Below are 26,552 nucleotides of genomic sequence, written 5' to 3'. Positions count from 1 at the left end.
GCCGCGCGGCCGCCCGCCGCCCCTCTGAGCCGGGCTCGGGGGTAGCCGGGCGCCCCAAAGCCGACCCTCAGCCCCGCCGCGCCCTCTGCCGCACTTGTCCCACTGCGCGCCCCCTGGAGCGTAGGCACCCCTGGGATCTTTGCGCGCCCCGAGTCCCCAGCATAGTCCTGGAACCCCTGCGCACCCTAGGATCTAGGTAGTACCCCAGGAATCTCACGCGTCCCTGGACTTGGACACAGCTCTGGGGCTCCCGCGTGCCCCAGCACTCGCGCGTACTTTCTGAACCCCGGCCCAGTGGACAGGGCTGCGCGCCTTGGTTAGGGGGGGCCCCGCCCCGCCCCAGAGGGTCCCCCGCTTCTCATAGACGGAGCCCCGCCCCACAGGGACCCCCAGGTCCTGCAGGGACATCCAGCCACGCCCCGGAGGGTTCCCAGCATCCCGTTGCTGGAGCCCCGCGCTCCTGAGAAACCTCCTTGCCCAGCTGGGGGCTCCCCGCCTGTTGAGGGGGCGCCGCCCAAGAGGGTCCCCCGCGCCCCGCGGGCCCTGGCAGGATGCACGCCGCCCTGGCGGGGCCGCTGCTCGCCGCCCTCCTGGCCACCGCCCGCGCCCGCCCGCAGCCCCCGGACGGAGGACAGTGCCGGCCGCCCGAATCGGTGAGCGAGCGCCTGCCTGGCCACTCTCTCGCCCGCCCGGCCACTCCAACTCCGAGGGGACAATGATCGGGTCCTGCCTCCTGCACCCACCTCTTCCCACCCGCTCTACCTCTGCCGGGCGGGTGCACAACCGGGCGCCCTTCCCTCGCTTCTGCCTGCCTAGGTTCCAACTCGGTCCTGGCGAGCCGAGATGGGGCACTCCGGCTCTCTCTCCACACTGACGCTCTCTGTAACTCGCTCTTCTCGAAACTTTTATTCCTTTCTAGACTTTTATTCCTTTTCTGCCCTCTTTGACTCTCTTCTTTTTGACTTTTAGCCTAGATGCTTTATCATCTTGACTCTTATCAGTGTCTTTCCTTGCCCTTCTTCGCTCTGATTTCTAGCAAGCCCATTCCCTTTCATTCGCGTACTCTGCCTCCCACCCAGGCTTCCCTCTCTTTCCCTGCCCTCCTGCTCAGAGCTAAGGCAAACTTTCTCTTTGGTGCTGGTCCCACTTCTCTCTTCCTTTCCAGCACCCAGTCTCCCAGGTACTTTAGCGAGAAGAGAAAACTTCAGAGAAGAGGAAAAGGAAGTACCAGGACCTGCTGGCCTAATATTTCCTTGGGTAGAGAGTAAAATCCCTGCTTCTCTTAATTTTCATTCCAAAACAGGGAATCCCTTGATTCCCCTTGGGGTTGTCCCACCCTCAAAGTATAAGCTAGTTAGTATGTCAGAAGAACCGGGATTGGTACTGCCCTGTTAGCTGGGAGCTAGATGACCTTGAGCAAGGTGCACCTTCTGCATCCTGCCTGGTGGGGGAAGTGGGCTGGCTGGCTCAGAGCTAGTTGTAAGGCTTTTGCAATTTTGAGTAATGTTAACAAGTTCCTTTACCTTCTTCCTCCATCCACCCACCCCAATATATACTTTTCATTTGTCCTAGAAAGCAGGCGGGGGGGGGGGGAGAGTAGAAATGATCTAAAGTTTGCAAGTAGGCAATGGGCAAAGACTGTTCTTATCTAAAATGACTTGGTCTGAGAGAATGGTTGTCCATTTCTCATGCTCCTTAACCCTGGCCTTAAACTGAATGTGAAGAAATGACCCCTCTGTCTCCATATTATAGCGGCTGCTATTCATACTACTACTTTACTTTCTCCTCTTTCTTTTCATCTTCCTCCATCTCTCTCTCTCTCTCTCTCTCTCTCACACACACACACACACACACACACACACACACACAGTCTGTGCTTTGGTCATGGAAGATGACAGAATTGGGGTCAAAGACCAGATATATACCCTTAGGGGAGGAACCTGGAACCCTCTTAAAAACTGCACTTTTCTTGGGACTCATTCTATGAAATTTTCCCCTTCCAAACCAAAGCTTGAGACTACACTTGGCCTTGCAGGGCTTAAAGCACTTTCTCATCTATGGTCTCAGCTGGTTCACCAGCGTAGCTGACACCCCAGCCCTGCCCTTCGAAAGGAAAATTGTATCCACCCAGATGAATTGGAAGTAGCTGTTTAAATAGGCGTGCTATTTTTAATAGGTGTTCTGCTTTCAAAGTGCTTTTGGCATGGATCTTCTAATGGTTGGATTTAACATTTATATGACTTCCTTCCTTCTTGCCAGAGCAAGACTTGTTTCCTTCTCCCCACCCTCCCCATGAAACACCACCAGTGAAGGTTTGACTTGGCCAAGCATGAATATTCTCCAGTAGTGTGGCAGTTTTTGTCACTCAGGATGAAAGCTAATTGTGGTACCTTTCCTTCACTGCTGATGTGCTCTGTGCCTACCACTGCCATTAGGTCTTGATATCCTTACATTGGTAGTTCTGGTGGTCTAATAGGTAAGAGTTACACTGCCAACCCGAAGTCACATAGTTCAAATCTACCAGGTTCTTCTTGGGAGACATATGGTTAATCTCCTCCTGTGGCATTGATAGCCTCTGAAAACCTGCTGGAGAGTCAACTATGAGTCAGTCCTAACTCACTGACATGCAACCGTAAATATTATATTGTGTTTTCTAGTTTTCGTGACATCCTCTAAAAGAGCTGCGCGTGCCCCATTTTACACATGAGGAATTGTAGGAAGTAAAATGGTTAGCTCAAGATCATACACTGAATGAATACATTTAGTGACAGGATTTGCATGAGTCTTCCAGGTTCCAAAGCCCTCACCTGTATATTTGTATGCCCTCCAGTCCCATTGTTCCCTTGCCAGTCCTTTGTGCCGACCTTGCTTCTACTCTGCTCACTGTCTTCCTTCTCGTCTACTCTTCCAGCAGGGGGAACTGAACTCCTTCTTGTGGACTATTCGACGTGACCCCCCAGCCTACCTGTTTGGCACCATTCACGTCCCGTACACTCGTGTGTGGGACTTTATCCCAGACAACTCCAAGGCGGCCTTTCAGGCCAGTGCTCGCGTCTACTTTGAGCTTGACCTCACAGACCCCTATACCATCTCTGCGCTGGCCAGCTGCCAACTGCTGCCGCATGGGGAGAACCTGCAGGACGTCCTGCCTCGGGAGCTGTACTGGCGCCTGAAGCGCCACCTGGACTACGTGAAGCTCATGATGCCCTCGTGGATGACGCCTGCGCAGCGTGGCAAAGGGCTCTATGCAGACTACTTGTTCAACGCCATTGCTGGCAACTGGGAGCGAAAGAGGCCTGTGTGGGTTATGCTCATGGTGAACTCACTGACGGAGACCGACGTGCGCTCCCGTGGAGTGCCAGTGCTGGACCTCTATCTGGCACAGCAGGCTGAGAAGATGAAGAAGAGCACCGGGGCAGTGGAGCGGGTGGAGGAGCAGTGCCACCCACTCAATGGGCTCAACTTCTCCCAGGTAGGCACGTGGTCCCAGCTCTCCCAGCAAGCCCTGACCTCTTCCTCTTCCTGCAGGCAGGGCAGGCCCTTTCCCCTGGTGGAGAAGCCCTTTTTGGGATGTGGGCTACTTCTGCCACTGATTTGTGGTGTGAGGGAGATTGTGTGCAGCACCAGAATTGAGAGTGAGAGTTTGGGTGCTTTCTTCTGTTATGGTGGTGATACCTGTTGGGGAAATACTCTCCCTGCCTGCTGTGCTTGCCTGAGCAGAAAGAATTTCTCTTTGAGCATCAGAGTGATCAAAAATAAAAAGGGAGAGTTGCTGGTTTGTGTTAGGCTTTCCCAAGGTCCCTGGCCAGGCAGCTCAGGAGCAAGAGGCTGTCTTTGAGGTTGCACAGGCACACACAGGCCCTGGTGCATCTGAAGGCAGCAGAGAGGACAGGAGGCACTTGTGACTGGGTGGGGGATGGAGGGGTCCTGGTTCTCATGTTTGTATAATAGACTGGTTTGCTTTTCGATGTTAAGTAATGCTGAATTTCCTGGGCCTTTCCAGAACTTCATGTCCTGATATGACATAAGTGGTTTGCACTTGATTAGTAACTTAAAGCATGGCAATTCAGACCTACACAACTGTTCCATGGAAGAAAGGCCTGGCAATCTGTTTCTATAAAGATTCTCATATAGGAAACCTAGTGGATCAGCTCTACTCTCTAACACATTGTGTTGCCATGAATTGAAATTGATTCCATAGCAACACTTTTTTTAAAATCCAGAAGCTCTAGGTGACCATCGAACTGCCTCCTTCAACTAGGAGAAAGTCAGCGTGGATCGTTTTGGGGTTAATAATTTTAGAACAGTATGTTCGCTTAAAAGTTGACAGTTCTAATTTCTGCACTCACGTGTGGGGGCAGGGAGAAGGGTGGGATTTAGGAGGTGTAAAGTCTCCACGAGTAGAGACCTGATCCAGCAAAATGTCATGAAAAGCCCGGTCTCCATGGGCAGAGGTCACTTGCAACTCACTGGCCCCAAACTCAACTCTGAGGGCCTGGGAACAATGAGTTCACATCTGTGCCTTGAGAGCAGGGCTGTCAATCCTGGAATGAGGGCTCCCATTGGGGGCCCAGGCTCCTGCAAGGAGGCTCCAGGACAGCGTTTGGATCAATGACCTGAATGACGTGGTCCCTGAAAGGTGCTCCCCATTGAGGAGACAGCTCCATAAATTTGTTGGGCCAGAAACTCCAGCACTGCGGACCAGACCTGCTTGCTGCTCTTGAGATGTTGCAAGCTTTTCACCAGGGAAACAGCAGCAGAAACTGATCCCCCTTTGGAGATCTCTGGCCTTTGTTTTTCCAGGGGAAATGCAATATTGTCCCCAGGGAGGTAAGAAGCCAGATTGATTTGCCGGCCAAATGAAAGGCCGGTTTGTCGGTTCTCCTGCTGGCTCTCCCATAATTGTGGAGTCCTTACCCAGAGGGCCCTGGTGGCAGGAATATTGGGGCAGTTAGTCACGCCCCGCGGGGTTCTGACTACGCCTGACTCTGTCTCCACGGGGGAAAATCCTGTGTATTCTCTGGCCCAGCACTGAGCCCTCTGAACATACCGGCTTTCTCTCTCTGAAGTGACTTTTCCCTTGCCAGCTTTTGGAGCTGATATTATTTGTGATGGGGGAGCCCCCAGCGCTCACCGCCCATCTCATTTTGTAGGGAGGTTTGTGGGAGGCCTCTCTGTCCAGAGGCCTCGATATCTTTTTTAGGTTAGGCTGACTCAGGATCCACCATCACTCTCAACACACTTTTTTATACCAGAAAGGGATCCGATTAGGGCTGAAGGCAGCGAACAGACCTTCTGGTTAAACAGCCCCTGGCTTTTATCTGTCTCCTTTAAAACAACAAAACTATCTTCAGGGTCTGGAAACACCGCTGTTCAACCAAATGACAGCTTTGGTAGGTTGAAAACATTTGCTGGCAAGTGTGTGAAGTTATGTTTCAGGAAAAGTTCCTGAGAACCATTCATCGGCCAGCAAGGAGCCGCTGACAGTCTCCAAAGCCCATGTTTGAAGATCAAACGAACGGAAATCTCTGGTTTCAAAATTGTGCCCACACCATCACCGACCTGGGTCCTTCTTAAAATCGTCACTGGGTCCCAAACTTCTCCAGAGGGCTATAGGAAGTGAGATCCAAACAAAAGAAGACAGGACTCCTTTTGGTTCCTAATCTACACACCCTTCACCACCTGCCAGAGTGTCCAACTGCGCCAGTTTGTCCCGTTATCATTTTGGAGTGAGGTGATGAAATCTCCCCTCTGTCCTCTTGGGAAGCTTTGGACTGACTGAGGAGAATGAGATCCGGAGCTGGTGTGGATAGGGTTATTAGGCATCTAAAACCCAAAGTCAGAAATGCAACAGCCTTCTCAGTAAAATTGTATGCGCGCGTGCACAGTTTGATATGAACATCTGTGATACATTATTGTGCTGAAATATCTGTTAAGTGCATCAGATTTTTATTTTTCTTTCCTCTCAACATTACTGTTATTGCAAAATATCTGGTGGAGGTGGGGATGAGAGAGGAAGGCGGGGGAAAGGGGGAAGACCCTTCAAAAGAGTGATTTGTATTAAAGCCTGAGATTTTTGTTTTAATTTGAATATCTTTTATTATTTTGGGATAGGAAAACCATGTTTTTCCTTATTAAGTAGAAAGAGTTTACATTTTAGGACTTGATGGCCTGAAGGAGCTGCTAGAGTTGAAAAGGTTTCTTGGGCTTGTGCAGTTTGGGAGATTGAATCTGTTGGTAGTTTGGGATCTAAATAGTGGGTGTTGGGCACAATATCACCATGAGTTTTCTGTGTGACCTTGGAAAAGTCACTTCCCATCTTTGAGTCCTATTTTCCCTCCCTATGAAATGAGACACCAGGATTAGGTCATCTTTCAAGCCCCATTCCAATCTTGGCATTCCACATCATGGTTATAATCAATTCCATGTGCCGGGCACCCTGCAGGACGACTCAAGGGCTTTGTCATTTCACTGAATTCTCCTGCCAGGACTTTATAATATGGACACTCAGAAAAGTTGAGTGTCTTGCCCAAGGTCACACAGCTAATAAGGAACAGAGCTCAATCTGCTGGACTGTAAATGAAGGCTGTGGTTCTCCTGACGCCCCACGCTGCCTCTCTATTCTCCCCTGTGGCCAGAAGTGTGCCATCATCCTGGGATACTTTCTTTGGTCCTTTCTCCCTTTTGAAACTCAGAATCTTACAAATTTACTTTTGTAGCATTTCCACTGTAGAGAAATGATTTCCTCTGGCTGGGGTGGAGACAGTGAGGGCAGGGCCGCTAAAGAGTTTCCTGATGTATTGTAGGTACAGCTCAGCACAGTGGGCTGCCTGCTAGGAAACCTGTTTCCAGGTTTTAGTTTCAGCCTTGGAACTAAACCACCAATGTATGTGTAACTGGGACAAGGCTTGATACTGTCCATCCTTCCAAGGGGATGGTAGTTACCAGCCTGTTGGAGTTTATTTTGTGAGGAGATCCTAAGACACTGCTTGTGGGAGATTGTTGAGTAGGTAAAATGGTACAGATCCTGTAATTAGAAAAAAATCTGGGCCTCTCCATGTTCAGAGGCCTCACCTCCACCTCATAGATGTTGTCTCCAAGCAGCTACCACCACTGTTTATCCTTTGACCACAGCAAAGCTGGATTAACAAATGGTGGTATATCCCCTGACTCTGGTACCTGGTGATGTCTGAGACTTGAGCTCAGATCTTACGCTAATCTTGAGATTTGCAGATTTCAGTCAGCTCTGTCTGTTACTTCCAGGCACTGCCACCAGCTGCCACCATGCACAGAGCCCGAGTACTTGGATAGGGCTGCCAGTGTTCAAAATGCTGGAGAAGCTTTACAAAACTCTCATTAGGAAGCCTAGAAACCACAAAATCATCAGGCACTGAACTTAGTGTCTGTATAGGAAGCTGCATTAGACTTCCTAAGTATTACCTTTAATCCTCACAAGGATGCTATGAGAAATATTATCATATATATTCTTACAGATAATAAACTGAGGATCAAAACTACTAAGTCAGTTGGCTGTGATTACACAGAGAGGCCAAGTGGGCCAAGTAGCAAGAATCTGGTTTGTCTGATTCCAAAACTCATGTTTGCAGCATTTGCAGGATGGGCAGTTGTTGTTGCTGTTGTTAACCATCATGCTGTTATCTGGCGAAGTGTGTGTGCATTTATGTGTGTGTGGTGGGAGATCGTCATTTCTCCCTGAAAAGGAGAAAACGTGCTACAGAGACATCTTTGATTAAAAAAGATATAGAGACTGATTCTCTCTCTGGCTTATAAGTTGTGTCTGAAGGTAGTTCTAAAACATCAGTTTTCAAAGGCACTCTGGGCACCCCAGACTCCTCTGGGATGCATGTGCAGATGGGACCACTGTGAATATGACATCCCTCATATTGATAAACTAACGTAAGTGAATGAAGAGAGGTTTCCTTGGTTATAGTGAGAATTCCCCTATTTAGACCCTGACAGAGCAGTGTGTTTAGAGCTCAGTCAGTACTTGGAGCACAACTGATTACCCACCACTGTTGGATGAATGGATGGATATATGAAGAGAGATTATATAACCCATAGTGGAGAGCCTCCTTCTTGAACTTTATAGCCTCCTGCTAGTACAGTGGTGAAGAGTAGCACTGCTAACCCAAAGAGTCACCCACTCTGGTGGTTTGAATCCACCAGTTGCTCTGCAGAAGAAAGATGGAGAGCCTCCGAAACTCGCTGGAGGGTCAACTATGAAGCAGTTCTGATTCCACAGCAATAGCTTGGACTTTTGCCTTTGCTTTCCTAGAAGAACATAAAATATTCAAATGTAAGGCAGAGGCCAGCCCATTCTTGCCTTTCCTATGACTTTGGGCTAATCCCTTCTCCTCTCCAGTCTTATGTTGCCATCTCTGGTCCTTCAGAGGATTGGACTAGATGGTTACCAGAGTCCGCCCAGTTCTGACGTCTGTGGTGCTCCTTTGTCCTCTGTATCCTAGAGGCTGGGGACAAACCCACTCTGAAACTTTGAGCATGAGTTATCTGTCCTTGGGTGGAGCTTGTCTCTTAGGGAGGTTGTTACAGATCCCTAATTCTCAGGAGACATTTGGTTCCGGTGGGTGAGCTTGCTGCCTCTCACTGCCCATCTGCAGAGCACACAGCCCAACCTGTCGTAGCACAGTCTGCTGGACACTTGCCAGCCCATGCTTGCCGCCTCAGGATCCCCTTCTTCAGTGTGACTCTTCTCCCTCCCTCCCTCCCTCCCTCCGTGCCTCACAGCAAGAGCTCCCTCCTGTGTTAGATCAGTACAGGATGCTGGGAACACAGACTTGGCGAGGACTTTGCTTTCTTTTCCTGTTGTCTACTCTCACCTTTTAGAATCCATCTCTATCCTCCTGTCTGTCATACAAGAATAGCTGTGCTTGATCCTTCTGGCCTTTCTGAGCCTTCATGATGGCCACAGGACAGAGCTGTAGTCCCTCATGTCCACCAGTTCATCCCTACCATGTGGTGTTCTCCTCAGTTTAAGGTGCCTCCTCAGACTGAAGAGAGCCAGCCTCACCCAGCTACACAGCAGAGCACCCCCTGCAGGCCTTAGACATAAGGAGCCCTCTTTTCCCCAGAAGTCACCAGAATGAGAGCTACCCACCCACCCCTGGTCAGCACTGAATGAAAATGCAGGCTGGCCTAGATGGCAACAAATAGCTCCAGAACCTGCACTGGGCAAGAGGCCCCATTTACTCTATGCTTCTGCAGCCTGCCACACCCACTGGGTCTCACACACACAGAGACTCTGGGCGGGGAGCTACTCAGTAAATGGCTGTCACATGGTGTGAAAGTCTCTTGGTGACACCCTGCATTGACCCCCAGGTGAGTATACGTTCACATCCTTTCTGTGCCCAGGTGGGTGTTCATACAGAGTCACTGCAGGTGTGGTAGGCTCTGCCCACTCTCTAAGACCGAGCCAATGCAGACATTGAGGTATAATACATGATTTTGAGTGGAATGAGAGAGAGGCTCAGAAACAGGAACACAGGATATCTTAGGTACCTCTGTCAAAAAGAGTGAGGCCATAATGCCAAGGTGGCCACAATGTCATGTGAGATTTCCGTCTTTGTATAAGAAATTTGCCAAACAAATTCTTCTAGCCTCTTCAATCGCAGGATCCCAAGTCTGTGCTCCAAGGCTGAGGGACTTTAAGAATGGTGAAATCTTAGAACATTAGATTCCCAGACATTTTTGGACTCGAAGAATCTTCACATCGTGAAATCCTAGCCTCTTAGCTTTGAAGAATTTTCAACTCATACACACACAACCTTCTACCATCCGAGAGTTGGAAGGGACCACTTGAAGAATTCCAAGAAGCCTCATCCGCAAACACATTGTCTGATCTCTTTCCCCTGACCCGCCCACAATCCCAAGCCAGAGAGAGAAAGCCTGACGGGCAAAGCACTTTCTGACGGAGATAAAAATGGGAGCGTGCCTTTGTTAATAGTTCCCATTTGGACATCTCTCAAAGCCAGGAAGAGGTCGCCTGGTAATGCAGCTTTCTGAGGGAGGAAACTGAAGAATGCTGAGGAGCGCTGCAGTCTGCCAGCCGCACTGCTGACGTTCTTTCCCCTCGAGTTTGCTTCTAAATATTATCCACTTCACTCCCTTTTATCTCCCATCACTGGCGCTCTGTCCGCCCACTTAATCCACAGGCGGCTGGTGGCCCAGCCTTCAGTTTTGCTCAGCGGCTGCCAAACCTTCTCGCTGAGCAGCTTGACCAGAATCCTCTGGCTTTTAAATCTGTGCTGAGCATCCGATGAAACACAAAACTGTTGCCCCAAGCTTGGAAAAGCTGTTGCTTATGCTGGGTCCCCTCCCTCCCCAGGAATTTTCTCGTTTTACTCTTAAACTTCTGAATCCTGTGAGATTTTCAAGGCCCAGCTAAAGGCTGCACCTCCTCCAGGAAGTCTTCCTAGAATGAGCCAAAGCCTAATCTGCTTGGGAAGTCTTGGTCCAAAGCCGCCACATATATTATTCTTTCCTTCAGTGGAACTCACTGTGGCATTTTATGACATTCTTTCAGCACTTATATTTTTTTATTTGATGTTATAATTATTACTTAGGCGGTCGTTTCTTTCCTAATAGAACTGGAGTAAAAAAACTTAACTCAAAATGTGCTCACAATTGATTGCAAAATTAAACTACATGTGTTCCAGTCCTGGAGTTGGGACTTTGTGGTATAATCTGTGGTTGGGGTGTTGGCAGCTCTGGATGCTGACAAAGGACTATGTTTTGGCCTCTGTATTCACAGAAACCCTCAGACTTTCCACCTGAGACTTAGAGTTGAATTCAGTCCTGTTGCTACCCCATTTACATTCCTGGACTTTGTTACATTTCTGGATCCCTGTTGGTCTAGCCCACATGGAATTGCACTGTTAAACCAATGAAGGCCACATCTCTCTGGTGATTCAAAGCCATAATATCTCTGGGAAAGAAAGATGGGCAATCTTCTGTGTGGCCTACAGAAACCCACCAGAGGGTTGCTTACCGTTGGTTCTGACTCCATGGTAATAAGTTTGAGCATCCTGTTATAGTAAGTTTTCTCTTCTTTCATCAACTCTTGTAAACAAAGTGTCTTTCTCCCCTTCCTCCACCTCTACTTCTTTACTCCGTAGAGCACTAGTAAGCTCTTCTGCCTCACCCCATCCACCCACTTTGGTTTAATTTTTTAATGTTTAATTTTCACTCTTTTCTTGCTACCTTGTTTTTTTGGCCTCCAAGGATGCTGTACTGTTCCAATGTTCTTTCCAACCTTTATTCCCTTTCCTCCCTGCCCCCTTTCTATAATCCTTGGCCATGTCTCTATACATTTGCTAATGTTGTCCCCATTACCTGAGAGTTCCTTCAGTTAGTGTTTGGCCAGCTCTTTCTCTGAATTGGTAAGGAGCCCTCTGGGCAACATGCTGTAGAAAAGGCGAGGCTCTTCAAACAAATGGCCCTGTAATTATAACAAGACTTTTAACTGTGGTCACTAAATTGGGACTGTCCCCTGTGGGTGGATGCCACGGGTCATAACGCAGCAGTTGGAATTGAAGTGTAAAGCCCAGTTTGAAATGTAATGATGTGATAGACTTTTAGCACTGTGTTTTAAAGGGATCTGTGAGTGAGTTATATCTTGGCCACCCTGAGTGCCTGATTTCCTTTGCAAAAGGTCAAAAGATCTTCAGATTTGGTTCACAGATGTCAGGGACTTTTCTGCCATCTCCAGGGGATGGACCGAAGCCTTAAGACCTGCAGTGTCAGCGGTGGTACCTGCTGTTGGAGTCTGTATTTTCTTCCTCTGACTGAGTATTGGAGCAACCTACAGGTGTTGAGATCGGCACCTGACCTCTATCTCCTACGCCTCCCATCCCTGATGGCAGTGCATGTATGCCTCTGTCCTGAGTTCCAAGACACTACCAACTTCTAGTTCTGGTGATTCCTTCTCCCTTCACCACCTCTCCTCCCACCCCGTTGTCTGCCAATTCAGTATTGGCATTTCAATTGGCTTCTGACTTGCCCTTACCTTTTGAGTCTATGTTCTTTGCATAAACCTCTCTTCTTAACCCCCTTATTCAGAGGAACAGATAGTTTGAGGATGCCTATAGAAACAAAAAAAAAATCTACATTATTTACTATGCATCAGAGAGTTGGACACTGACTGGCTAAGGATGACAGAAGAATTTATGCCTTTGAGTTGTGGTGCTGGAGAAAAGTCTTCAACATATCATGGACCACGAGAAGAACAAAAAGGTCTGTCTTGAAGAGGGTGAAACCAAGTTTCTCTTTGGATTTTGAAGCTCTGTCTCATTACTTTGGGCATGTGACCAGGAGGGAACAGTCCTTGGGGAAGGACATAATGTTTTGAAGTGTAGAAGGACCGTGCAGAAGAGGAAGACCGTGGATGAGCTGGATTGACATGGTACCTGGGGCAATGGGATTAGATGTGTCAGAGTCAGTGAGACAGGCTCAGAATAGGGCAGGGTTCAGAAATTTTGTACACGCAGGTGACTTGATGCCACATAACAACAACAACATGCATAAATATACACATTCTTGTGCAATTTCAAATCAGGGGTCGCTTCCATTGCCAGGCTTCCCAGCACTAGCCCAGAATATCTCAGTGTTCTTATAGTGCCCAGAATCATTGCTTTTATTAGAATAGTAATATTGGACTGGTTCCATAACCTCTCTCTGTGTGCCTCACTTTCCTCACCTGCCTGTCTAATAGCATTGCTGTGGGAATTGGCTATATGTAAAGTCCTGGGATGCAGTGTTAGGATGCAGGAGCCCTCAATAAACACTCAGGGGCATTGAGGTCCATTCAGGTTCATGACAAAGTAGAATTTCCCCATAGGGTTTGCTAGATAGAAATCCTTACAGAAGCAAATGGTCAGGAGTCTTGACCCACAGGGCATCTGGCAGATACAAACCCTCAGTTTTGCTGTTAATAGCAGAGTGCTTACCCATTGCATTTTGAAAGCTTTCTTCCATAAACATAGCACTTATTGTATTTTGAAAATTATCCAGTGAAGTACTGCTAATCAAAAGGTCAGCTCTTTGAACCTACAGGAGAAATATGGGCAGTTTTCTTCTGTAAAGATTTACAGCTGAGAAACCTGGTGGAGGGTCACTAGGAGTCAAAATGGATTGGGTGGCAGTGAGTGAACATAATCATTCAAGAAATCTTTTTTTGTTTCCACTGTGTGCCCGAAACAAAGTGACTGTGGCTAAGTGTTAGAACTGACTCATAGCTGACTCGCTATCAAGTTTTCTAGAGATTATAAACAGTTTGAAGGTTGCTGGTGGATTCAGACCCTCAAAGCAGAATGACTTCTGGCTAAGGAGAGTAACTCCTGATGGGCTGTGCCACCAGAACCCCCTGCGATGCTAGAGATAGAAAGTTGAACAAGAAAGACAATGCTATTCCTTAGCTGCAGTTTCCTCCTACCTGTTTCCTAGGCTGTAAACTTTTACCAGAGGAGACAGCTCATCTTAGTTCTGCAGAGCAATGTAGTAAGTAATGCGTATCGTTGTTAAGTGCCGTCTAGTACATATATTTAACTGCAATTTAACACATTACAATAATAAGGAGTAAAGGTTAGCCAAATAAGAGGTGTTGAGGCTCTAGGAACAGAAAACAGGAGGAGCCTAGTCCCGAGACAAGAGCATGAGTGACACGTTCTGGTGAGTGTCTAAAAGACCACTTGGCTACTCTCTGCCTGGACTGTGGCAGGAGATCAGGTGGAATGAAGAGGGCTGGTGACTGCCCACCCTGCCTTCAGCCTGTCGCCTGTTAGGGCAGCACACAGGAGTCTGAACCAGCCTCACCTCAGTGCCTGGATCAGAGGAGGTCTGGCTGGCGTGCCAGGCCAGATGCAGCACTCTCAGGCCTGTCTGTGGTGTCCTGGACCAGTTTGGCCACAAGGCATCCTCTTTTGACAGAATTGTTGTTGTTTACTGTCGAGTCGGAACCCTCTGGTGGGTTTTCAGAGGCAGTTAATCTCATGGAAGGATATTGCCCTTCTCGCATGGAGCGGCTGGTGGCCTTGAACTGCATGCCTTTGGGATTGCAGCACAGCTTCTTGCCACTGTTGTTGTTGTTGTTATATGCCGTCAAGTCACCTGTGACTCATAGCAAACTTATGCACAACAGCGCAAAACTCTGCCAAACTCACTGTCTCCAGAACACTTACTCTCGATTACCCTAGTCACTGAATTGATCCATCTCATCAAGGGTTTTCCTCTCCTGTGCTGTCCCTCCACCCTCCTAAGCATGATGTCCCTCTCAAAGGACTAGTCCCTCCTTGCAACATGCCCAGATTATGTCAGACAAAGCTTCAGAATCCTTGCCTCCAAAGAGCAACCTGGTAGGCATGGGTGGTGGCCGCTGTGTCATGTGTGGCCCTCACCAACCCTGTGGACCTCAACAAGCCCAGTCTCCTGTGGCAATGCAGGTGGGACAGGCCCGCACTCCTCGTACCTCCTATGCTCATTTTTCTCTTGGACATCAGATGCTGCTGGGTGCCACCAGCACTGTGGGGGAAGCTACAAGGCAGAGATAAAAAGCAAGGTCTTCCCCACCCCCACTCCCACCCTTCCTCTTCCATTTAAAGGATTTACCTCCTTCCTCCCTATTACAGTTATTTAAAGTTTCCTGGCCAGTTTTATCTCCTGGGGACTTAATGTGCTTTGGAGGATGCTAGTAACTTAAGCCTTGAGCCTCATTTGAAAACTCCATTTAGAAAGGAAGGTAAAGGCTGAGAAAGCCTTTTGGAAATCTGGCTCGTCATTTAGCTTTAGATCATACCATTTCACTGTCTTGGGCTGTTCAGCCTGGTCTTTGAGAACAGAGAAAAGACTAATTGGCAATGATAATTCTAACCACTTACATTGCACAGGACAATTTCCAGAAGCTTTTACATGTGCTACTGCATTTCTTCCAGCCCCCCTTGAGGACATCTAGAAGGGAGTACCTGGGCTTGCTGGCCCCCATTTTGCTATAAATGCTAGTGTGCTGCTGAGCTCAGAGAGGTGACAGAGTTTGTTTTTCATCACAAAGAATTACAGTTTCAGTTGTCTGTTGGCTGCTTAGATCCCAGCTGGGTGGTTATTTCTACTGGTTGCTGTTGTTATGTGACGCGGAGTTGACCGTGACTCATAGGGACCCTGTGCACAATAGCTCTGAACCCTGCTTTACCCTGAGCCAGTCTCACTGTTTGTGACACGCTTGCCCTCGTTACTCCAATTACTCCATCTCATCAAGGTCTTCCTCTTCTGTGCTGGCCCTTCACCCTTCCAAGTATGACATCCTCTCCAAGGACTAGTCCCTCCTGGAAACATGCCTGAAGTATGTGAGATGGAGCTTAAAAATCCTTGCCTCCAAGGAGTAGCTTGACTTCACCCACTGCAGAACAGACCTGTGAGTTCTCTTGCCAGTCCATATTATATTCAGTATTCTTCTCCAGCAACACAACTCAAATACATAGATTCATATTTTTGTCATCTTGGGTCGTTGCTCAACTCTCTTTTTGAACACCTGACTTTATATTGAAGTATAAAGTGCAGTTTGGAGAGCTATGGATTAGTCATGGGGTGGGTAAACTGAGCACCTTTGGGGTGTAGGTTTTTTTTTGGGGGGGTGTAGTTTTTGTGCTTGATGTTGACTAGTATGCTTAGTTGATACACACACTACTGAATCTATTTGCAGCAATCCACTGATGGCTTTACAGGTTAATTTTATATTCTTTTGCTTTCTTTTGTAAAACTCCTCTATTATCTAAGCATCCATGTAAGATGAAGTCATTGGCAATCTCAATCTTCTCTCCACTTATCATGAGTTTACCTATTAGTCCAGTGGTGAGAATTTTTGTTTAATTGACATTAAGGTGCAATCCATATTGAAGATTGTATTATTGGGTCTTCTGTAGCAAGTGCTTCAAGTCTTCAATTTTAGCAAACATTGCTGAAAGCTTATTTTCAGCATGACGGTTTCATGATTCTAGGAAATCAGGAGATGTATTGCACACTGAGAAAGTCTGCAGTCAGGGATCTTTCCAAATTATTGAGGAGCAGTGATGTCAGGTTGAGGACTAAGATGTGTCTTATTTAGACCATGGTCTTTTTAATCACTTGCTGTGTATCTTGGAACTGGAAAATGAATAAGGATGACAGGAGAAGAATTGATGCCTCTGAGTTGTGGTGCTGGAGAAGAGTACTGGATGTCCTATGGACTGCCAAAAGAACAAACAGATATGTCTTGGAGAGGGTGCAGTCAGAGTGCTCCTTGGAGGCAAAGGTCTTTGTTTTGTCTTACATACTTTGGGCATACTGCTAGGGGAGGCTATTCGTTGGAGAGAGACATCATACTAGGAAAGGTGGAGGGTTGGTGAAAGAGAGGAGATCCTCAACCAGGTGGATGGACACTGACTGCAGCAATGGGCTCAGGGGTATCAGAGATGTTGAGGATGGCACAGGATAAGTCGGGGTTCAGATCTGTTATTCATAGGGGCCCTATGAATCATACTCTACTGACAGCACCTGGCAACAGTAACAACATTTATGCATCTAAAAGTTAAACAATGACTAAGCAACAGAATCCTTTGCATTGTGGTGTTGGAGAAGAATATCAGACTGCCAAGAGAACACACAAGTCTATCCTGGAGAAAGTTCTGGCTTGATGATACACAACAACATAATTCTCATGCTGTGTTCTTCCTATATAGTCCAATTTTTTTTATATTATTGTTGTTATGTGCCATCGAGTCACCTGCAACTCATAGCAACCCTGTGTACAACAGCCCTAAACCCTGCTCTATCCTGTGCCAATCTCACTGTCTCTGACACATCTGCCCCCATTACCCAATCACTGAATCAATCCATCTCATCAAATGTCTTCTTCTCCTGCACTGTCCCTCCACCCTCAAAACATGGTGTCTCCCTCTCCAAGGACTGGTCCCTTCTTGTAACAAGTCTAAGGTAGGTCAGACGAAGCTTCAGAATCCTTGCCTCCAAGAAGCAGCCTGCTCTCACCCTCTCCAGGACGAACATGTTTGATCTCTTAGTAGCTCGTGGTACATTCTATACCCTGCTCTAGCATCACAGCTCAAAGGCATCAATTCTTCTTCTTTCAGCCCCAGTCATTGTCCACCTCTCTGATGCATAGCAAGTAACTGCAAAAACTGTGGCCTGGATCAAGCACACATTAGTCTTCAGATTGACATCGTTGCTCTTTAGTGCTTTGTAGAGGTCTCTGACAGCAGATTTTCCCAATGCAATTCGTCTTTTAAATTTTTGGCTACTGGTACCAAGAGTGTTGATTGTGGAGCTAAGCAAACTAAAGCTGTGAACAATCTCAATCTTTTCTTCTATCATGATGCTGCCTTACTTGCTCAGTATAGAAGCTGAATAAGTATGAGGAGAAGATAAAATACTGAAGTACATTTTTCATGATATTAATACACAGAACCCTTGTTCTTGATTGTATTCTAGCTCCTGAAATAACTGAATGTCTACCAATCTTGCTTGATACCGTGACCCTCTGTATTGCTTCCATCTTCTTTTGATGTTTCTACCATCATCTAATATTTTGCCTGCAGAATCCTTCAATAATGCAACTCAAGGCTTTAGAGTTTAGAGGTTCCCCCCACTTGAGAAATGCAAATTGTGTTCTTTTCTTGTGGCATTCTAACTCTTAAGTCTATGCACATTTCATTGGAATCCTTTGCTTTATATTCTTGGCTACCCTTTAAGATCCTTTGCTTAATTCCTTTATTTAATTAATTCTTTCTTCCCTTGACCTACTCCACATTCAAGAGCAACTTCCACAGTTTCTTCTGAAATCATTTTGGTCTTTGTTTCCTGTATCTTTACTAACTTTTTGCTTTCTGCATGTAGAATATCCTCCCACAGCTTGTCTGATCTTCAGTCGTTAGTGTTCAGTGTGTCAAATCTATTCTGGATATGATCTTTAAACTCAGATGTGATACTCTTCAAGTCATACTTTCACTCTTGTAGGCTTGTTTTATTTAATTTTTATCAGCTTCAGCTTGAATTTGCATATGAGCAATGTATAGTGTCCATCTGAAATGACCCCTGGCCTTGTTCTGATGAAATTTAACTTCTACATCATTTCTTTCCGCACATACATCAACAGAGAACTGCCTCAAGTTCAGGCTGGGCTTCGAAGAGGCTGTGGTACTAGGGATACTATAACTAATGTTAGGTGGATCTTAACTGAAAGCAGAGAGTACCAGAGGAATGTCTGTGCTTCATTGACTATGCAAAGGCATTTGATGGTGTGGATCACAACAAACTGTGGCTGCCTCTGAGAAGGATGGGAATTCCAGAACACTTGATTGTGCTTATGTGAAGCCTATATATACTTAGACCAGGAGGCAGTTGTCAGAACAGAGCAGGGAAACACTGCCTCCGTGGTTCAAAATTAGAAAGGGTGTATGCCAGGGATGTGTTCTATCACCATACCTTTTCAATCTGTATGCAGAACAGGTTATCCGGGAGGCTGAGCTCTATGAGAAGGAATGTGGCATCAGGATTGGAGGAAGACTCATCTACAATCTGTGTTATGCAGATGGCACAACCCTGCTTGCTGAAACTGAGGAGGACCTGCCTGAAACACTTGCTGCAGAAGCTCAAGGACTGCAACCTTCAATGTGATTAAAGCTCACTATCAAGAAAACAAAGATTTTCACCACTGGGCTGATTGGCAGCATCATGATAGATGGTGAAGAAATTGAGATTGTTAAAAGCTTTAGTTTACTTGGCTCCACAATCAACACTCTTAGTACCAGCAGCCAGGAAATTAAAAGGTGAATTGCTTTGTGAAAGCCTGCTGTCAGAGACTTCTCCAAGGTACTGAAGAGCAACGGTGTCAGTCTGGAGACTAAGGTGCACCTAATACAGGCCATGGTGTTTGCAATTACTTGCTATGCATCAGAGAGCTAGAAAAGACTAGGGATGTTAGAAGGCATTTGATGCCTTTGAGCTGTGATGCTGGAGAAGAGTATTGAATATACCATGGACTGCTAGGAGAACAAACAAGTTCATCCTGGAGAGGATAAGCCAGGCTGCTTCTTGGAGGCAAGGATTCTGAAGCTTCATCTGACGTATACTTTGGACATATTGCAAGGAGGGACCAGCCCTTGGAGAATGATGTCAAGCTTGGGAGGTTGGAGGGACAGCGTAGGAGAGGAAGACCCTTGATGAGATGGCTCATTCTGTGACTGGGGTAATGGGGATAGGTGTGTCAGAGATAGTAAGATTAGTACAGGATAGAGTAGAGTTTAGGGCTGTTGTACATAGGGTCACTATGAGTTGCAGGCTACTTGACGGCACCTAACAACAACAACAACAACAGCAATAATAGCATGTATTCAATAACAACAACATGAGTGAAGTTTTGTGTTTAGTTATTGTTTATGTTTTTGAAAAAAGATATTTTCAATTACTAAGCAGTTCCTTTTCCAAATGTTATCATATAATCTCCAGCATTGTTTTTGTCACCAACATAGTAATTTCTAGCTACTGGTCCTTCTTTGTTTCCAATTTTCACATTCCTACCATCTTTGTATCTGTGTACCTTGATTGGATGTTTGATCAGGTTCAGATTGCAGAAGAGTCTTTCTTATATACTGCCTATTATGTGTTAAGCCTCAGCTTTATCACAGTCAGTTCCTAAAACAGCTCTGAAGGATCAGCCTTATTTTCCCCTTTTGCGGGAATTGGAGCTGAGTACTCTCTACAAATTAGGAAGTCAATACCTTGATCCTTTAATATCTTAAGAAAGAAGTATGATGTGGAGCTAGAATGTCAGTTCTTTCACATCCTGAGTGGATGACTGAGTGTCACTTTCCACATCTGAAAACAAAAGAAAATAAAAACAATAAACAAAAAACCAGGGGACCTACAATAATAATATCTACCTTCTTGGATTGTCTGGAGGAGTAAATGAGTTAATACATACAGACCACCTAACTGAAAGTCTGTCACACAGTAACGAGTTATAAATGCTACTGGTGGTGGTTTTAAGGAATGATTATTATAATTCTTATGGTTGTACCTTGAGATGAAACCCTTCTCATTGTAGAAGATGATACTCAATACCTAGTCTCTTAAACAGAGCATGGCTGTGTGTGTGTGTGTGTGTGTGTGTGTGTGATATGACCACCTGGAAGAAGGTGGAAGGTCATTTTTTCTGACCATTCTTGGGAAACAGCATGCACCTCTGTTCGTTCAGGCTTGACTTGTCTGTAATCTCTTATTGTTTCTTGGAGGGGAAACTCACAGCCAAGGGATCACAGTGTTTTGATGGGAAACCCTAACTTGAAACTGAGCCCTGCCATGAAGTGTACTTTTCTTCCATTGTGCTAATAGTTTGGATATTAACAACAACAACAACAACAACAACAAAACTCACTGATAGGAGGAGACTTGAGTGGGCTAAAGTGAGTGAACACCTTTCTTAACCCTCGAGTGCACAGTGTTGCAAGTTGTGCATTTATTTCCCTCTCTGAGATCTTAGAAGACAGGAGTGTGCCTTCCTTCCACCCAAAGGCACCCGGTAAACATTTAGTGAATCAAATAATTATTAAACTGTCCGTTAGTTTACTTAACAAGCGCTGCTGGGAACTACGCCCGGACAGGTTCAGTTCCAGGTTCTGGGGGATGAGGAATTATTGTGGGGCTAGTGGGGATGAGACAGTTTGATGAGATGGGAGACAGATGTTTCACAGCACTGAGCCAAGGATAATTCTAAACCCTTTGTATGCATGATCCCACTTCATCCTTGCAGTGACCACCGAGGTAGGTCCTATTACTCAGGGCAATTTTAAAGATAAAGAAACGGAGGTCAAGAGTGGTTCATTCACTTGCCTGAGGTCATATAGCGAATGAGTGGAAGATCTGAGACATCGGCCCAAGCAGTCTGCCCTAGAACTTGTGTCTAGTGAAAAGAGAGGATGGGGCATAATGTCCAGACAGAAATAGAGAAACTGTTGTCTGATAGGAAGAGAACAGCTCTACTCCTGATGCTGGAGACAGGTGAAGTATGAAGTTTGGAGGGCATTGAGGAGTCATTGGAGTTCCTTCCTGTGGAAGCTGCCTCTCTCTGGGAAGGAGGGAATCAAGAAGTTTGTCAGTAGAGAGAGGACATGAGGAGAGGTGGTGGCGGGACAGAGAGCAGAAGCCGCCTTTGGGTCAGTGTAGGCGTGGCAGGGCAGGCAGAAGGCCCAACCGGAGTGGACGTCATGGATTTCTTATAGCAATAATCTGGATGGTGGAGATTTTTCTTTACTTTCTAGGCTTGCTGTAGGAGTGGGGAGATATAACCAAGTTCCACTGCACTCCACCCCAGTCCTGAGGGAGGCCAAGGTAGTTGGACAGAATTTCACTTTTCACCTCTCTGCCGTTCAATCCCTGTGCCCTTTTCAGCACTGTCTGTCTAATTTGGTGGCTGTCACGGAGGCGCTCAGTGTAGTCTAGGGGCTATCAAGGTGGGCACAGCTGCATCCTCACTACCCAGGTCCTCTCTTTACTATTGAAGATGCTAAATTTCTAGATAATAGACATACTATCCATCATTACGAGGGCCTGGCTTGGCTTTAGAATAACGCCACCTGAGTTTAGATGGATACATATGCATTCCCGTGTATAAGAGAAATTTCACCATCACCACCCAGTGTGTGTTTGGGGGTGGAGAATTTGATGGTGGCAGTGATCCCAGTTGAAGGAATGCTTGGGAGAGGCCTGGGGAGATGAGGTACATTGCCCTTGGCACACAGGGCCACCTTATGGACATTTCACAGGCCTGATCTTGGATGGACTGAGGGGGTCATTGGCCCCCACTCTTGAGGCTGTAATTAAAAATTTTTTCTGGTGAATGATTAACTTATGGTTCGTTCATTCATTTATCAAATGTGAATATTTTACCCAGGCTTGCCTGGGGATTCTAAAGTCTCTTGCTCTGAGAAAGGAATTCCCCTATGAAGATTTCTTCCCTCTGTCAGATCCAGGATGCTCCCACTTCCTGTATCTGAGGGAATGATCAGAGACCCCTCCCAGCTTCTGGAGTGGGGCTCAGGGATGTGGGTGTGCTTTCTTTTAGAAATCAGATCATTGTAGCAGTGGTCAGACAGCTGAGCAGCACCAGCTATAGCTTTTTATTTTGGGGCCTTTTGCAAGGGAACCTGACTCTGACTACCAATTCTGACATGCTGGTGCAGGAGGGAGGTAAGTGGTGCTGAATTGCTCCCCCAAGTGAAAGCAAGGCATGGGAGGATCTGCAGGCTCTACGTGGAGAGCTGGAGAGCGAGCACTGCTCTAGGAGTCCAGCTGCAGAAGCCCTCCCTTCACTGAGCCCCCTTCGCAAACATGAGAGTTCTTGGCGAACCATGAACCTCGGGCCCATTGCTACAAAGCCATTTTCTAAAGCGATTCCAAGCTTACAGCAAGAGAACATTTTTTTTAATTTTTAAGTTACTGTACTTTATGTGCTTGCATGTCTGTCACTTCCACTAGACTGACTTTTCTGAGGACAAGAGACTCCTCTAACAAATCTGAGTTTCCCCAGGGCCTTGGTCCAAGGGCACACCCAGGGCTTCAATGTATGGCTATAACGTTGTCGGCACTATCTACACATCGTCACATGAGTATCCGGATGGAGACCAGAAAGTTGCCCCATCCTACCCTCCCCGCCATGGTGCTCATATTTCCAGACATTTGGTTTCAGGAGGACCAGCCTCTTGGCAGTCACCTGCACTTCCCACGGTAGCACCTGGATGGATGTTTAGGCTCTGGGTGGCTGGGACCAGCGATCCCCTTCTTGCCCTCTGATCATCTTACGGGGTTGTGGTATCCAGATGATGAACCTTCTCAGAGGTCCTGAGGGCTTCAACGAGGCCACCCTGTGGGGGAAGTTGCTCCTCCTCGAATTGCACACCTTTATCCCAGCACCTCCACCCCCACACCCCCTTCCCCACACATCTGTGGAGTTTTTTTTCTTTCCCAGGGCTCAGATGAGAGCTTCTGTTTGCTGGTCATTCCGTGATCCTCACACAATATAAATGAAAGTTGCTAAAACCAGTAAATTCAAACCATGTGTGGGGCACCAGGGAGGAGTGGGACGTCAGAGGGCCGCAGTGTGAGGTGGCGTCAGCTCTGACGGCACCCAGTCTGATTTGTGTATGAGAAAAGTAAATATCCCAAGTGGTAAACAGCCTTGGGTCTCTCATCATCGCTGGGTTTCAAGGTATTTAATAGGAACACACACTCTCTGTCTCTTGTAAACACAGCAAGGTTCTCTCCAGTGTGAGCTGACCTAAATTCTGCATTTTCATCTTTGGGAAAGCCAGCCAGTGATTCCAGTCCAGGGACCACAGGCAGTCTGGGCGGTTGGGTTTGGGTTGGACTGCCTTGTTTCTGGTTTTGGCAGTTGATCTAGCACTTTCGCTTTGCAGAGGACTACCTCTACAGCTCGCCTGGCCCTTGGAGCCATCCTGGGTGGTGAATGGAATCTGGGTGGCCATTCCCATTGCCTTCCAGAAAAGGTGAGAAAATATGAGAAATGCAAATCAGCTTGCTCAGTATTACATCCCATCGGGAGAACGGAGCCAGGACATTCTCTTCTTCAGAACCCTCTGACTCTTCACTTCTTTTTTCCTGTGACTGCTATTTCTATTTTCCTTTGGAGGCAGTGATGGTACAATGGTCGAATTATCACTTGTACTTAGGAAACCAGGGTTCAGTTATAGACCAGTGCACCTCAGATGCAGCTACTACCTACTTATCTGTCAGTTGAGGTTTGTACATTGCCGTGGTGTTGGAACAGGCTTCAGCAGACTTTCCATACAAAAACACACAAGGGGAAAGGCCTGGCAATCCACTTCCAGAAACTAGCCAGTGAAAACCCTGTAGAGCGCCACAGTCAGATCCCATCCCATGATGAGGATAGTCAGGGCTTTGTTTATTTGTGCATGGGGTTCTCCTGAGTTAGAGCTAAGAAAATACTATCCCAGAGGCATCCTTTAAAGCGTTTTAATCCCACTCCATTTATTCTCCAGTGTTTCCTGGAGCCTGTCCTGTTTGTCCCTGCTTCACTGTTTTTCATCAAGGCCAATCTTGTACTCAGGAAAGAGCTCTAGCGGAGAAGTCAGGCAGTTGTGAGTTTTGCTTTCTGGAATCTGCCTGTCTGTTTGACTTGTATGTTCCTTGTCTGAGGCCCTCAGTTTCCCTACATGTACTATGGAGATAGGAATACCTATCTTTGTAAGCCTGAGGTTGTGAGGATTAAATGGAGTGGTTGTTGTGATTGTGTTGGAACCTACACAATGCTGACCCTCCCGTGGGTTTTCAGAGGCAGTAAATCACAGGGATGAGATTGCCTATCCTTCTCCCGTGGATTCAAACTGTATACCTTTGTGTTGGCAGTGCAGTACCTTAGTGCCAAGCTACTGGATGGGAAAATACTCATTCCATTTAGAGTTTGTATCCTCTTAGTTTTTACATTACAAGTGGATTATCCGTTAAGATTACATAGAATGAAATAACACATACACTGCTACATGTAAAGCGGGTGAAAAATGAATCTGATTGGTAGATTATATCAATGTTAATTTCTCGTATGTAATATTGTTGTTGTTGTTCTTGTGTAGCATTGAGTCAGAACCAACTCATAGATGATCCTCCAGAAGGTTTTTGGAGGCACTGACTACAAGGGAAGAGATTATCCATGCTTAGAATTTTGAAAAATATTAGCTGTGAAGGAAATTAGATGAAGGGTACGTAGGATGTCTACTATTTTTTACAAATGCTTGTCAATCTATATCCATATTTTTAAGATAAAAATAGGTAACGTAATAAGTGAATTGTTGTTGTTAAGTGTCATCAAGTCAGGACTGAATCCTAGCTGGCCCTCTGGGTGTTTTCAGAGGCTACAAACCTCATGGGAGAAGATTAGCTGGTGGATTTGAATCTCCTGCCTTCGGATTGGCCATCAGAGTTCCATGAAAAGTGGATTTGCCTTCCGCGAGCGCTCATTCATTAATTTTTTCATTCTCCCCTGCCAGCTGTATGATAAGTACTGCTCTAGTTTGTTGTTGTTAGGTGCAGTTGAGGTGAAATCAGTAAGTGAATCAGTGAATACAGCAGAACACAATCCTTATCTCACCCTTCCTCGAGTTGTGGCTCTAAGGTGGCTTCTCCCGACCAACCTATTTAAAATTGCGAGCCCTTTCCTTGGTTATCCTATTGTTCTTTCCAATTTTCTGTTTTGGTTTAGACCCAGCCGTCTTTGTTGTTGATAGGAGCCTTAGAGTTTGTTTCAACTCATGGGGACCCCACATGTGCAGCAGAAGGAAACACTGCTCTGGCCTCTGCTGTCTTCAAGTTGTTGCTGTGCTTGAGCCCATTGTTGTCGCCACTGCGTCAGTATGGTTCGTTGAGGATCATTCTTTTTTGCACTGACCCTCTATCCAGCATAATATCCTTCTCTTTCTTGAGGGGCTTGCCCTTCCTGATAAGATGACCTAAGTATGTGAGACAATTTTCATCATCCTTGCTTCTGAGAAGCATTCTGACTGTACTTCTTTCAAGATGTAATTTATTTGGTCTCCTGGCAGTCAAAAATATTCTTTGCCAACACTGCAGTTCAAAGGCATTTGTTATTCTGACATCCTTATTAATTGTCCAGTTGTGAATGCATATGAGGCAATTAGGAATGCCATGGTCCCCTTAGTCCTCAAAGTGATATCTTTATCCTTTGACATTTTAAAGAAGTTCTTTAACATAAATTTACCCAGTGTGTACATTGAAGGGTGATCCGACAGAGTGTGGGAATTATTGAACATTATCATTGATACCACATGCAAGTAAGATCTTGCCGAAGATTATCCAAAAATGACTGGAACAGCACATCAACAGAGAACTGCCTGAAGTGCAGGTTGGATTTAGATGGGGCCATGATACTAGGGATATTACAGCTAATGTCAGGTGGGTCTTGGATGAAAGCAGGGAATACTAGAGGAATGTCTATCTGTGTTTCATTGACTGTGCAAAGACATTTAACTGTGTGGATCACAACAACTGTGTGGTTGACTCTGAGAAGAATGGGAATCCCAGAACACTTTATTGTGCTTATGTGAAGCCTATACTTGGACCAGGAGGCAGTCGTCAGAATAGAGCAAGGAAATATTGCATGGTTCAAAATTGGAAAGGGTGTACACCAAGGATGTGTCCTCTATCTTCATATCTTTTCAATCAATAAGAGAAACAGATTATCTGGGAGGCTGGGCTCTATAAGGAGGAATGTGGCATCAGGATTGGAGGTAGACTCATCAACAATCTGCATTATGCAGATGACACAGCTCTGCTTGCTGAAACTGAGGAAGACCTGAAGTGCTTTCTGCAGAAGGTCAAGGACTGCAGCCTTCAATATGGTTTGAAGTTCAGCATCAAGAAAACAAAGATTCTTACCACTGGGCCGATGGGCAGCATCATGATAGATGGTGAAGAAATTGAGATTG

General features: G+C 46.3%; 1 protein-coding gene across 1 annotated transcript in view; it reads left to right on the top strand.

The window, feature by feature from the left end:
* The first annotated feature begins 551 nt into the window (after positions 1-551).
* The window catches only part of TRABD2B (TraB domain containing 2B), a 344,998-nt gene continuing 318,997 nt past the window's right edge, over positions 552-26,552 (top strand). The window contains exons 1-2 of the mRNA XM_006879799.1: positions 552-653; positions 2,912-3,472. Of these exons, the coding sequence (XP_006879861.1) occupies positions 552-653; positions 2,912-3,472 (663 nt within the window). The remainder of the gene's footprint in view (positions 654-2,911; positions 3,473-26,552) is intronic.

The sequence above is a fragment of the Elephantulus edwardii genome, unplaced genomic scaffold, assembly GCF_000299155.1.
Source record: "Elephantulus edwardii isolate Elephantulus edwardi_28Jun2011 unplaced genomic scaffold, EleEdw1.0 scaffold00005, whole genome shotgun sequence".
NCBI lineage: Eukaryota > Metazoa > Chordata > Mammalia > Macroscelidea > Macroscelididae > Elephantulus > Elephantulus edwardii.
This window is presented reverse-complemented; position numbering and strand designations above follow the sequence as displayed.